The 14,423-nt window shown below is 39.6% G+C and overlaps 2 protein-coding genes across 4 annotated transcripts in view; both read left to right on the forward strand.

Moving 5' to 3' along the window:
- Positions 1–13: 13 nt before the first annotated feature.
- LOC128876936 (UDP-glucose:glycoprotein glucosyltransferase) lies at positions 14–7,715 on the forward strand. Of its 2 annotated transcripts, none has more exons than XM_054123777.1 (22): positions 14–489; positions 846–1,056; positions 1,134–1,363; positions 1,437–1,619; positions 1,693–1,865; positions 1,947–2,142; positions 2,229–2,442; positions 2,516–2,736; positions 2,814–3,035; positions 3,124–3,482; positions 3,552–3,795; positions 3,882–4,079; positions 4,159–4,417; positions 4,493–4,787; positions 4,877–5,083; positions 5,164–5,559; positions 5,865–6,042; positions 6,126–6,308; positions 6,375–6,650; positions 6,720–6,836; positions 6,914–7,055; positions 7,152–7,715. In XM_054123777.1, the coding sequence occupies exons 1-22, from the start codon at positions 466–468 to the stop codon at positions 7,202–7,204; spliced, it is 4,581 nt and encodes a 1,526-aa protein (XP_053979752.1). In that variant the 5' UTR covers positions 14–465; the 3' UTR covers positions 7,205–7,715. The 2 variants fall into 2 exon arrangements, with proteins under 2 accessions (XP_053979752.1, XP_053979753.1); XM_054123778.1 differs by lacking the exon at positions 14–489 and adding an exon at positions 650–764.
- An 861-nt stretch (positions 7,716–8,576) lies between these two features.
- The window catches only part of LOC128876940 (proton-coupled zinc antiporter SLC30A2-like), a 12,051-nt gene continuing 6,204 nt past the window's right edge, over positions 8,577–14,423 (forward strand). Inside the window, exon 1 of one of the 2 annotated variants that reach the window (XM_054123784.1) lies at positions 8,577–8,993. In XM_054123784.1, the coding sequence (XP_053979759.1) occupies positions 8,962–8,993 (32 nt within the window). In that variant the 5' untranslated portion in view covers positions 8,577–8,961. Of the gene's footprint in view, positions 8,994–12,576; positions 13,008–14,423 lie in introns of those variants that run through there. The other variant, XM_054123785.1, reaches the window with a different exon arrangement.

Here is a 14,423-nt window from a genome sequence, read left to right on the forward strand (position 1 = left end):
AGTTATTCATAGCGATTAAATAATTGGATCAGTTGAGTAAAAAATGAAAGAAAAGGGAAATAAGTGTGATCTGAAACGTATGGGTCTTTATGTGTAATTGTTGTGCTCTATATTTTTTAATGTGTGGTATTTGTCGTGTCTTCCGTGGTCGTGTGGCACCTCTCGTATTTTTATGTTGAATGCGTGGTTTGTGCACTCGCATATGATTTTTGTATAGTTGTGTGGTATTTGTTCAATTTTTGCGGGCAATGTGATTTCTGAGTGGTGCGTGTATACGTGGAATCGTGCACAAGAAATCTATCGATGTATGATCGGACATTAATTTGTCGTAATAATATATACATATGCTTGTACACATATACGTAATTTCTTAGTTAAATAGAGCCGCGAGGAGTTCCACCAGTGCGGTATTTACCGGCACGTGTGCTGCATGGATTGGCTATCATCGTATTTGCCTTCGTTAATATGATTTTTATCGCAAAATTAGAGGTACGTAGGTTTCGAAAACCAAACTTCTTCCACGTAGGATAGAATCATTGAAACTCGTAATCGTGTAATGCTAAGCTCCATTTCTATTCATTTTTATCGATGGTAATATCTTCCGTTTCTCCGATTTTTGATTTGTTTTAAGAGAAACAATAAAAAAAGTCGATATCATTGTGAAAGAAATATGTATTCGTAAGACGCGAGTTTGAAACATGTCTTTATTCAGTCACATATAACCAATTACATTATCAAGAACATAACTTTTGATTAAGTGAAAAGTCTGTTGATACTTCTGAGCATTTGATGCAATCAAAACACAAGGGTGATAGTACTATTAATAACTATTTTTTTATTTTCAGATGTGGTTAACTATACTTTTTCCTTTGTTACTTTTGTGTACAACGCGTCTCGAAGCAGACAAGAGGGTTAATAAGTATGTGACGACCTTAATAGATGCAAAATGGAAGGAAACACCTTTGGCACTCGAGGCAGCAGAGTATCTAAGTGATGAAAATCCCACCTATTTTTGGAAATTTGTAGATACCTTTGCAAATTACACTTTTGGAAATGGTAAGATCAGTTCAACCTGTTAATGTCACCACATAAATATCACAGTTTTATATAATTATAATTTTTTTGATGAACAGAGAAGGATAACTATGATGTCATTGTTGCATTTGCTGAAGAGTATTTATCTCCCATGGAAGTGGCATTACTCAAATTGGGATTGTCTTTACGTATTTATTCAGCTCGAGTAGAAATGTTTACCCAAATGGCAGAAAACAAAAATCTTTCCAACTTTGATTGTTATAATGTAGTCGATGTAGGTGGAAAATATACTTGTTCTGTAGAAGAATTGGAACAGATAATCAGCCAAGTGAGTGATATATAAAATATGTATATGTATATGAGAATCACATAAAATTACACACTCTTTGTTTATTTTACAGGAAACTTGGTCTAATCCTGATACTTACAGTGTAGACCATCGTTATCATATGTCCCATCAATCTGAAAAAGTTATTATATTATATGGTCAAATTGGAACACCAACATTCACAGATTTTCATAATAGATTAAAACATCTCGCTGAAAATCATGGTATCACTTATATTTTGCGACATTATTTGAAGGTATTATAGATATTTAATAGCCAAAACGACATATTCATAACATACAAATGTTTGTGTTTTCTATCATTTGTAGGACAGAGCAGAGAAAAACGTGCGTTTGTCAGGATATGGCGTGGAGTTACAAATGAAGTCTACAGAATATAAAGCAACAGATGATTCAGATATTAAAGATAATACCGGGAAAGATTCCGAAACGTCTAGCGATAATATGGAAGAAATAGATGGAATTAATTTCGTAACTTTAAAGTAAGGTGGTTATATACCTAATATATTGTTTCTTATGCTTATTAAATTTTGTTACAAATATTATCATAATTACTTTTCCAGAAATTTGTATCCCGATAAGCACGAGGAGTTGGATAAATTACAGATTCACTTGCTCGACTCCAGTCACGAAATTGGCGCATTGAAAGTGTGGCAGTTTCAAGAGTTAAGTCATCAGGCAGCCGAGAGAATTATGAATTCTCCTACGAATGAGGCTATAAATGTTTTGACCGATATTTCTCAAAACTTTCCGATGCAAGTAAATACGCCTTTGTAGTATTAATATCCATATAACATTCGTATTATATCGTATTTATTTTAGTAAATTTTTTTTGAACTTTTTAGGCAAAATCTTTAATTAGAACAAAAGTAAATACCGAAATGAAGAAGGAAATGAAACTCAATCAAGCAATATTTTCCGCTAGTTTGAATATACAACCCACGGATACTGCACTCTTTATTAACGGGTTGTTTTTCGATTTGGAGGCTGTGGATGTACTCGGTCTTCTCGAATCGCTGAGAAGCGAATTGAGAGTAATGGAGTCTCTCCGTAAAATCGGTACGATGATAGACGCTAGTTTGAATGTGTTAAAAATCGGAGATAATTGTAACATTGAACGTTTTATTCATAGGTTTTAGTAATACAAAGATGAGCAAATTACTGGCGCTAGATTTATCCACTAATATGGATAAGCAAGAGTTCGCGATAGATATAAGAGATTCGGCTGTAATTTGGGTGAACGATATTGAACGGGATTCAACTTATTCTAGGTGGCCGTCGTCGTTAACAGAATTGTTAAGGCCAACCTTTCCTGGAATGCTTAGAAATATTCGAAGAAATTTGTACAACTTGGTTTGTAAACGTCCATATACATGTCTATAAGTAATTGTGTAACCATGTATTCGTCTTAAAGTTTCTTCTTTCGACAGGTATTGCTCATCGATCCACTAAGTGCAGATTCCAACCCTGTAATCACTCTAGCACAATCTCTGTATTTACATGCAGCACCATTGCGCGTTGGTTTTGTTTTCGTAACGAATTACGACACCTCCATAACTGGTCTAACGGATGCCAGTGTCGCGGTGAATAATGCGTATCATTATTTCGCGGAGACCAAAGGATCGGATCACGCCTTACAGTTTTTAATAGACGTAAGAGCCTCGTAGAATTCGATGCTTACTATTTATTGTAAGTGCATCGACTAGTAAAAAATAACAATACGTGTTATCTTGTTTTTAGTTAGGAAATTACATCGGACCGGATGGTCCCGACGTAAACGACGTGAAGAAAGCTATAAGGGCGCAAGATTCTTCGGCTAATATCAATTACATTCTTGGCGAGGAGTCCGAATACGACATAGGACGTCATTTAGCTAGCGATTTCGTGAAGCGATCCGGGTTTAAGAAATTCCCTCAAGCTTTGATGAATGGCATTCCTTTGTCCTCCGACCAATTGAACGCTAATTCCTTCGAGGAAGCAGTTCTATCTCCCATCATGTCGCAAACTCCTGCGCTACAGAAGGCGGTGTACCGCGGCGAGATAATGGAGGGAGACGATGTGGTCGACTACATTATGAATCAACCCAACGTTATGCCACGGTATGAGCTTTTTATTAACGGAACGCATGTAATGTTTAATTTCATGTAATTTCCAACTTTATATCGTAGTTTAAACGAGCGAATATTGAAAGCGGAGAAGCACACGTGGTTGAATCTGATCGGTACTGTACCCAACGACGAAGATTATACAAAATGGAGTCCTCAAGATTTATCAACGTGGTTAATGAATAGACTGCGTTACGTGTTTGTACCTCGGCGTACGAGTGTTCACCATTTATACTCTTTTTGGGTGGTGACAAATTTAAATGATCCAGCGGGCAGACAATTGCTACGCGAGGCCCTTGAGTACATAGTAAGTAAACTGCGCGATAATGGAGCGAGTGTTCTATTAAAATTGAGAGGAAAATACTCCGAAAATGCATGTGAATTGTATTTTAGGAATCGAATGCCGATGTCAGAGTTACGGTGATTATTAATTCGCCGACTGATGAAAATGTCGACGGCACGAGCGACATCAATAAGATAGTGTTGGCTGCCTTGAACGGTTTGCCTATAGACAAAGTTATGCGTTTCATTCGTAAGGTGATCCAGGAAGATGTTGCTCGTCTTATCGCCGACGGTAAATTTGATATAGAAGTAAGTAGTAAGTTCTGCCTTCGAAAAGTGCCAAACGAAAATAACGAACGTTTCGAATAATAAATGATTAAAAATCTAGGAAGAAGGCGTGCGAGAAAACTTGAAAAAACAAGACGACGAATTGTCGTTTCATCGGGTGTATGTTAAAACAGTGTTGAACTTGGAAAAAGGAGCTAGAGCGATTGTATGCAACGGAAGGTTAATTGGTCCCCTAGAAAACAACGAAGAATTCACGAGCGAAGATTTTTCGTTATTAGAAAGGTTTAGCCAAAACAGTTACGGCGATAAATTGTTCAACAAATTAATAAAAGGACAACTATTCGAGGACGATGAATATGGTATGAAAATTTATTTTACGCAAATAATGCTCGTGTGATTATACCGTTGTCATAATTATTTTTCATTGTACACAGAGAAAAACGAGATCACAGATGATATGATCATGAAGATCACGTCCCTACTGGTATCGCATCCTCAAACGCGAAGTCGATTCGACGTTCCTTTCCATGGCGACGATTACAGTGCCGTGAAGATCCCAGCTGCAAATCCCGACGAAGTCGTATTCAATTTGATCGCCATTGTAGATCCTGTGTCTCGCGGCGCCCAAAGATTGGGTCCTATTTTGAGGACGTTACAGCAGTCGCTCAACTGCAACGTTAAAGTATTTCTAAACTGTGTAGAGAAGAACAGCGACATGGCTCTGAAAAGGTACACATACTTTAATGTTACAGTTACAAATTCGATGTTTGTAATGTAATTCAATGTCCTACTAATTCGTTGTATTTCCATTATTCTAGCTTTTATCGGTTCGTCTTCGAACCTCAATTACAATTCACTGCCGACGGCTATGTTAACGGTGCCATGGCAAAATTCACGAAGCTGCCGACTTCGTCCCTCTTGACGCAGTACATTCATGCCCCAGAAAATTGGTTGGTAGAAGTAGTTAGAAGCGTTTACGACTTAGATAATATTAAATTGGACAATGTTGCGATGGGAGTGCATAGGTAAATAACTAACTTAAAGACAGCGTATCTACAATTTATACGTATTCGTGCGTTTATATGTGTATCATTTGTTCTTGCAGCGAATTCGAATTGGAACATTTGCTACTCGAAGGTCATTGTTTCGAAGCAATGATCGGAAGTCCTCCTCGAGGGCTGCAATTTACTTTAGGAACTGAGAGGCAGCCGTTGATGGTGGACACTATAGTGATGGCAAACTTGGGATATTTTCAACTAAAAGCCAACCCTGGCGAATGGGTGTTACGTCTCAGGCAAGGACGTTCGGCGGAAATATATGATTTCAATACCGTCGGTGGGCAAGACGTTATACAAAATGGAAACGACGTTAAAGTTCTCATAAGTTCACTGAGGAATCACGTGTTAAAAGTAAAAGTCTCCAAAAAGCCTGACAAGGTTGGAATGGACCTTCTATCAGAGGATGACGAGAAGAGCTCGGGCTTGTGGAACTCCATTTCGAGGTATGCTGTATTTCTCTCTACTCTTCAACCAATTGTGTACACTTTACGGCGATTCATAGTTTCGAGTTTCTCGGCGTTAAGTGAAAGTATGCTTTTAGTGCGTTATGCAGTTATCTCTGAACTTTAATTTTTATTTATTCTCTCTCTTCTGTTTTTAGCTTTTCCAAATTTTGGTAAGCTATTCACTACATAAATAACCGTCGCGTTAGTGTATTAATACACTCGTGAAATTTGATTGTATTTAAAAGACAACGATCTCAAATTCTATTCGCGAGACACTAATCTATTCTTTCGTAACAAATTAGGACATTTACGACAACGGAGGACAACGACGATCAGGATGAGAAACTGAACATCTTTTCCCTGGCCTCTGGTCATTTGTACGAAAGATTCCTGAAGATTATGATGCTGAGCGTTATTAAACATACGAAGAGTCCCGTCAAATTCTGGTTTTTGAAGAATTACCTTTCGCCAACGTTAAAAGTAAGGAGTAATAATATACATACTCCGTTGGAAAATATTCTGTAATTATGTGATAGATGATTAAAACGTAACGTCTTTATTAGGACTTTTTGCCGCACATGGCAAAGGAGTATGGTTTCGAGTACGAACTCGTGCAGTACAAGTGGCCTCGTTGGCTCCATCAACAAACCGAGAAGCAGAGAACGATATGGGGTTATAAAATACTATTTCTGGATGTGCTTTTCCCTCTGAACGTTAAGAAGATTATATTCGTCGACGCCGATCAGGTACGAGAAACTCAAACATTGCTTAAACAGGCAGTAGAGATAGATTTTGAGAAATATTGTTTGTAGGTGGTGAGAGCGGATTTGAAAGAACTGGTAACGATGGATCTTGGCGGCGCTCCGTACGCGTACACACCGTTCTGCGATAGCAGGAAGGAAATGGACGGATTCAGGTTTTGGAAGCAAGGCTATTGGCGAAATCATTTGCAGGGCCGCGCTTATCATATCAGCGCGTTGTACGTAGTGGACTTGAAACGATTCCGACGCATCGCTGCTGGAGATAGACTGAGAGGGCAGTATCAAGCGTTGAGTCAAGATCCAAACAGCTTGTCCAATCTCGATCAAGTCCGTACCATATTTAGCAAAATTATCATAGAATGTGTCGATTACTAAAAGAACGATGTATCGTTTTAGGATCTGCCCAATAACATGATTCATCAAGTAGCTATTAAAACGCTACCGCAGGAGTGGCTGTGGTGCGAAACTTGGTGCGACAATAATTCCAAGAAGTACGCCAAAACCATAGATTTGGTAAATAGGAATTGTGATAGAATTAGAAGTGATTTCTTAAGATATTCGATGCGTAATCTGTATTTTCAAAATGGCAGTGTAACAATCCAATGACCAAGGAAGCTAAACTACAAGCAGCGGTGCGTATATTGCCGGAGTGGGTGGGGTACGACGAAGAAATAAAGGCTTTGCAGCAGAAAGTGGAAAACGAAAATAGACAAACGGAGAAGGAAGAGCACGGTATATTAGTAGACGATGCTGATGTCGTGACAGTATTTGCTTCATTACACAACAATTGTACTTAATGTAATTTGTTTTTATTTCTGTGCGTTTCAGAGACGTTTAAAGAGGAGAGTACCACAGAATCCGAGAAGCATGAAGAGCTCTAAACGAGGTCGATGCAAAGCGTAAAAAGGTATTGCAAACAGTTCAGGTAACTGAAAATGTTTAGAAAAATTAAATCAATTTTCGAAGTTGCTCGTCAACGACGTTGCAACGTTGTTATCTCGCGAGGTGCACCCGAATAAAAACGCGCGTTTTCAAAATTTCGTTATCTATTTATAATCGCCGTGCAATTGGTTCTTTCCTTTTTTTTTTCAAAGTTTTAAACGTTCACTTGCCGAAAAATAATAAAATATTGACCAATAACCGAAGAGGTCGGTGAGCATTTTTCTACGGGACGATAGTACGAAACGGAAAGATAAACGTCGCCGAAGGATCGAATTTTACTCGAATAGACGATAAACGCAACTTTACCTGTAATATTGCAAACGATTCGGTCATTGAACACATTAACCGATAATCGCAGTATTATAGTTGATCGTGGACACGAAACAATGTCTGTAATGTGAACGCGATTGTGATTTTGTATCGTCTACTTAATACTTATAAGAAATAAACTAGTAACGTTTGTAACTATTTTTTATAAATACCATTCCTTTGTCTTGTTTTCGTGGACAAAAGTAATTCAATTTAAACAAAAAAAAATGTACAAGCGTCGATGACAGTAATTCGCATATTTTCTTTATTTATGTAACGTATTATTGCATCATTACGTAAAAATAAGTGTAAGACAAATATGTTAAATTACGCTGATACATGCGCGGTATCACATGCATTAGTAGATATATAAAGAAGACTTAACTTCTGTTTTGCTTTTTATCACAGGAATGTGGACACGTCTGAAAAAAAATCAACGTCTACCTAGAGAGACATCGAGTACGTTTACAAGTTTACATAGCTTTTGAATCCGGTTTAGTAAACCTGTACGGGTGTCATGCGATGCGTCCCATAAACTCCATTTTACTCCGGTGTTCTAACCATCATTTTAGTAACTCTAAACCTGTTAGGAAAGATGTTTGGAGTTACTAAACCGATTTAAAAATACGCGTTTGCAGTTTGCTGTTATTCTCGTGGTCGGCTGAGTGTTAACTTTTTATTATTTATACAGTTAGTGATTCCAAAGCACGTCACTCGACATATAGGGAGGAAGAAGTAGTGTCGAAAAGAGAACGAGATTAGATATATTTCTGTGGCTGCATTAGCAGTCAAAAGTAATTGTTTATCGATGCGAGTTCATTGATCTTGGTAAAGAATTTATTTCAGTAAGATTAGTGATTTTCTAGAGGATCGCTACAAAAGATGAGGTCGGGGTGGTTTGGGTTTCAACCCCCCAGGCCCCCCCCCCCCCCCCCCGCCGCCATAATTGTGCCCTACTAAAACCGGACTCACTAAACCGGATTTAGGAGCTGTGTAAACGTACTCATCGATACAGAGGTTGGAGATACGTCAGCAACAACGTTCCTAGCATTTTTCCTGAGAGAAAACAAAATTTTGTACTCGCGGTCGATCGATGTCCGATTATTTCCGTTCTCCTTGATACCTCTATATACGCGCGTCGTTTGTTTCGTTGAAAATTCGCGAACCAACGACAATTCCGAAGGAACGGACTTTAGTTTGCCACTAATGACATCTTCCGCCAATAGAAAAATGCAGACGTCGCGCCGTGATTCGTCGTGCGAGCGGGCCAACCTTTCCACGCTCGACGTTTGTTTTCTTACTCGCGCTAGTATTATTCGTACAAACCGAGAGACAATTGTATTTTTCGTACATCATTCAAACAAGGATCACCATCACCGTCGCAAGAATGGACGAGGCTAATCGACGCAATAATCTATCGTATGTAATACATCAGATTCTTTTTTTTTTTTTTCGTATCTAGGATGAGATATATTTCCGTGTTGTCGCATGGTTGTACATCGTGCTCTGTTTGTAACGAAAACACGAGGCGCCTCGATCAAAACCGTCGGTGTCTCGATTCGCGTGAATCTTTCGATTTTGTGCTCTCGTGGAAACGGAGAGAATATCGTCGCGAAATCTCTACATGGATTTAACCGATAAATCGGTTACGAACAGGAGATATCCTTCGCGTGTTTACGCGATAGGATAAACGGCTTCGTTCTCTCCGTGGCTCTGGTAAGCATCATTGAAATCATTTTTCTCGAGTTCCTATACATTCGTGGGTAAAATTCCTCTTAAAGAAAGATTCCTAAGAAAATAGTCGAAGATGCACGTAGAGATACACGATTAAATATATAACGGATAAAATACAATTGAGCATTCGATTGACAGAAATGAAAACGTTTTACAATGGACAATTTAAATGTTCGATCTTATAGGTTTCAGGAATAGTTCCTTATCTAATATTCCAATAAAACTTTACCCGTATACATAGTTCGACGTGTGATCTAGGATAAAAAACATCGCTTATCTCGACGCGCGATCGAGGTTGCAGTCGCGCGCGTTTTCGTTTCGGGATTTGGGTAGATAATTCCATTAAATTGAAGGAGATTATAATCGAAAGAGATAATATAATACATCACGACCACTATAAACGTTTTATTCTCAAAGTCACTGAGAAAGATGTTTCTCTCTATTTTGTACGTATATTAAATTACGAGTTTTTGAATAATTGCTAATACAAGTTCTAAAACATAAAAGTATTTAATTTTACAGTTCATTAAGAAGACGAGTGTTAAGAATCGCCTACACGTATTTCATTTAACTGTATAAGTGATATTAATGCCAAATGAAAGTAACTATTATTCCCGAGTAATTGTTTGAACAATATTATCTCTATTCGTTACCTATTGTCCGGATGTATCGCCTCATTCTATTTATAACGTAGATCGGCAGGCACGACGTAACGGTCACAACGAGGAATCAAAATAATCATTGAAAAGCAATATACATATACATTTTTTTTCTCCTGGCTCCTTTCCGATCACTGCCGCGATCTAGGTCGAACGATCTTACTAGTCTCGATGAGACCGCGAAACAATTTGACGCGTTTACCACGGTGGCCAAGATTTCTCATTTTTCTAACGTCACAATTATTCAAAAGCATAAACGATCTTTGTTGTACTTGAAAGATGGTGAGATTGGTGTACATAACCTAATTTTTCAATGGCTATGTCGGATCGCGGTTACAGCACGCGGAAATCGTGTCTCGTAGATCGTGGACTGATGTACGATCGGAAAAGGTTAATGGCAATGATCCATAGTTTAATTACATTCGTTATGTTTTAATTAACGGTTGGATGGTACAGCGCCACCGGGTGGAAAAACGATTACAACGCAAGTGTCGCATCTGCGCAAGATAGATGCGCTGGTTGCGATCGTCTCTATGCATGTGCTTGTTCACACGTGCGATACTTGGATCGTTTCTGAACTATAGTTATAGTTCAGCGATTCCTCCACTCGGTGGCGCTAACTATCCGCGGGACTGCGAAGGTGTAGCAGTGACGTAATTAGAGGTGTGCGGCACCTGAAACCGATGTATGCTTTAAATTAATCTATATTATCGCGTGGTTCGGAAAATGTTAATTTACAAGCTTTCAACCACTTATCAATGCTATATAGTTGCTATATATTAGCGCTGTATAGTAAGCGCTCAATTCTTGAAACTCATTTGGCTTTGTCAAGAGAACTAATTCCATCACGAGGAGTTTGAGGGTTAAGCTCGTGCCCTTAATCGAATCTTCATCATTTTTTCAGTCACTTATTCTAAGATTGCCAAAACAAAGCAATGTTTCGCACTGGACGAATGATAGTATATCGCAGAGATGAACAAAACCCTAGGCTTCGAATAAATCTGAAATTTGCCAATGTGTTTGTCTCGTTTCTTTCTCTGGAAAGTGTTCAAAAGAGGAAACGAGACAAACATATCGGCAAACTTCAGATTTATTCGAAACCTAGGGTTTTGCTTACATTGAGCTCTATCCTAACTGGAGTGTGAACTGTGAGAGAGAAGTCGGTCCGAGAGAGATGCAAGATGAGTGGTTCCGGTGGTACTATCCTATAGCAAATTTATGTGTGGAGGGAGAACAGACTCCTCTTTGTTTGAATTTCACGGCACTAGGAATTATTTACAGATTAATTATGTACAGATTTGAACTTTATTTCCTTTTTATTTATATATAAAACGATAGAAACATTAATAATAATGACATAATAGTGAAATAGTATACATAATTTACATATCATAATTTAGATCATACAAATATATACAATTTGGTATAGAGCTAAATTTTATTATTTGTCACAATTCAATTTATATTGTATTTATCCAATTTTATGCGGAAAAGAATCTGAAGGTAACTCACTCGACAATGCTCAGCGATGCTCGGGTAGGTTATGTTACGGCGTACGTTTGTTCCCCCTCTACAAATAAATTTGCTATAGGATAATACCGGAACCACCCATTTTGCATTTCTCTCGGATCTCCGTCGCCTCTATTTCTTCCTACAGGAGTTCACACTCCAGTTAGGATAGAGCTCAATGTTTGCCCATCACATATATTATATCGAAACTAAATTTCGGGTATAGTTTTGCTTATCTCTGGTCCTATCCCGAACTACAAAGACGCCGAATCGGATCTTATGGGTCGACCTTATCGCGATAGATTTTCCTTACGAAGCGTTTCGATGCTTCGACAAAGTATCTAGGTGACGCATCGGTGGCGATCGTGGCCGACGACCATCAATTGGTATCGATCGAATTGCGTCAATCGATTTGACGTTGGCTCGAGGTTGGATGGAAGCGCGGGAAATGCAGAACGGACGTGAATATGTTCGTATGGAACTCGGGGAATATCAGGAAACGACGAAAACAGGAAAGCAATGATAAGGCGAGGCGACAGGGTAGATAAACAGTGACATAGTATATTTTCATGGGGCCCAACCGAAATGGGAATTCAAGGGTATCGAGGAAAACTCGAATCGAAACGCTTTCGATAGTAAAAAAAAATGTGCAAGAAGCCAATAATAAATTGTGCATACTAATTTTTGCCATCAGTGCCTGTAGATATTGCTTCAAAAATTCGAAATGCTCACACATCGATATCAATATACAGGGTGTCAATGAACAAACTTGGTGAGCATATTTTACAAGTGGAAATAAGAAAAAAATGTTATTTGAAATTCGTTCAGAAACGCTTTATTAGAAATTACGTGTTATCGTATATCGCGGACAAGGATAACACAGTAGCGGGTTTCGAAATATCGATTATGGGACTCCGCTCGATAGGGGGTGCCCTAGGCAGATGTCTCATCTGGCTATGGGATGATACGTCACTGCAGATAGGAAGTTCGAATGGCAAAAACAGATAGAGGAAGCGCAGCGGGGTGGGGGAAACGCATCACTTCGGCTGGAAAGACGTGCAGGGAGAAGGGTGAGGAATCGAGAGAGCGGCCGCTCGAGGGAGCCGAGAGGAAGCGGGACGTAGCAAGAGAAACTTATTGAGAGTTAAGCTATCTGGTAAAACAAACGGGCCAGGCTGGACATCGTCGGATTTTCTACTAAAAAACGGAATGAAGTGGCGGGCGGGTTTTGTTGTTTATGTAACTCGTGTCGCGAGCACAGTCCGTCAGCGTCCGTTCGTCGCCGATCGAGCAAGGACCTGACGGGTCTCGATCGTTCTCGATATTCACGCGATCGACGAACACGTTTCTTCGCTCTAACCGTCGCGTCTGACTCTTCCCCCTCTTCCACTCGTCGGCTCCGCGACTTTTCTTTTCCATATTTCTCGATCGATCGCGGGTGAATTGATCGTGGTCGCGGCGAAACATCAACGATCGGCCGCCGTACGGTACCCAACGCCCGGAGGATCATGGACGACGAGAAGATCAAGCTGTAAGTTCGATTATCCTTCGGTTCGATCCGATCCGATCTGATTCGATCGGACCCAACTCTTCTCCCCCACCCTTCTGTCCCACCAGAGTAACGAACGCACTCCATCGTGGGCGCGTAGCGTCCTTCCGTGATTCTCTTCTTCATAGTCTACGGTCCCATTCACGCGTGAAAAGAAAACTAAGAAATTCCACGGTGCTTCATTCGGTTGGACGAATCGGTACGACGTAAACTGCGATTTCGTTTTGGGATGGTTGAATTGCGATCCTCGTTACGTTCCACGTACTTGAGCACGGTATAGCGATTTATTCGCGACATTTGTTCGATCGAATAGATTTATCGATCGGTTTTTCCTTGTTCTCTGTAACGTCCAATTGCATGATGCAATTGAGATTGTAATCTTCGGTTCGATCAGGGCGTGAGTATTTCTTATGAACAAGAAATTACTAAATCGTGACTAGATAAGTACTTTGCCCGATTGTAACATCCGAATTCTACTGAAATTCGTTACCCGTGAATCAGCCATACTTTATCTCCTTCCTTCCACCCCTTTCACATGTCCTCTTCGAAAACACGTGTCCGTTAATAACTTCGATCTGCTTAATAACCGCGATATTAATAAATCATTAAAGCATACTAAAAAATAAAAAAAACATTTGGGAACAGAGTGCTCTTAGGTCATCTGTTACGTTCAGTAAAACAATATAGAAGTTACTACATAACAATTTAGAGATATCGACAGAAAGCCTACCAGGTAGATAAATCTCTTGAGAAATCGGTGTCGTTCACTTCCAAAAACATAGTGCCCACGAAAAAGGTTTAAAGTTTTACACGCAGTCAACGACCGTTCGAAGGCTGGGCTCCTTAAACTTTCATGAGCGATCGTGAAACGTTTACCTTAATAATTCATTTTCACTTTTAATTCATCTAAGAAAAGAAACTAACAGACTTCGACTGTGTATATTTCTACAGGGTGTCCGAAAAATGTCGGAGGTCCTTGAAAGCAGTGATGGGCAAAACCGTAGGCTTCGAATAAATCTGAAGTTTGCCGACATGTTTGTCTCATTTCCTCCTTTGAACATTTTCCAAAGAAGGAAACGAGACAAACATGTCTACAAACTTCAGATTTATTCGAAGCCTACGGTTTTGCCCATCACTGCTTGAAAGGGGTGGTTCGGGGGATGATTTGAAACAACTTTTTCCTTAGCGAAAATGTTGTCCGAGGCTTCGTTGAGGAGATATTAACAGAAAACCTCGACCAATCAGAGCGCGCGTATACCGGTGGAGCGGTCGCGGTAGCGAAGGCTACGCACTGAGCGGCTACGTCATATCCTTCGATACACGTCGAGTCACTTGTTTCGCGTACGAGCGCAGCCGCTTAGCTCGTAGCCTTCGCTACCGCGGCCGCTCCAACGGTAT

Source organism: Hylaeus volcanicus, chromosome 5 (genome assembly GCF_026283585.1).
Source record: "Hylaeus volcanicus isolate JK05 chromosome 5, UHH_iyHylVolc1.0_haploid, whole genome shotgun sequence".
NCBI classification, from domain to species: domain Eukaryota; kingdom Metazoa; phylum Arthropoda; class Insecta; order Hymenoptera; family Colletidae; genus Hylaeus; species Hylaeus volcanicus.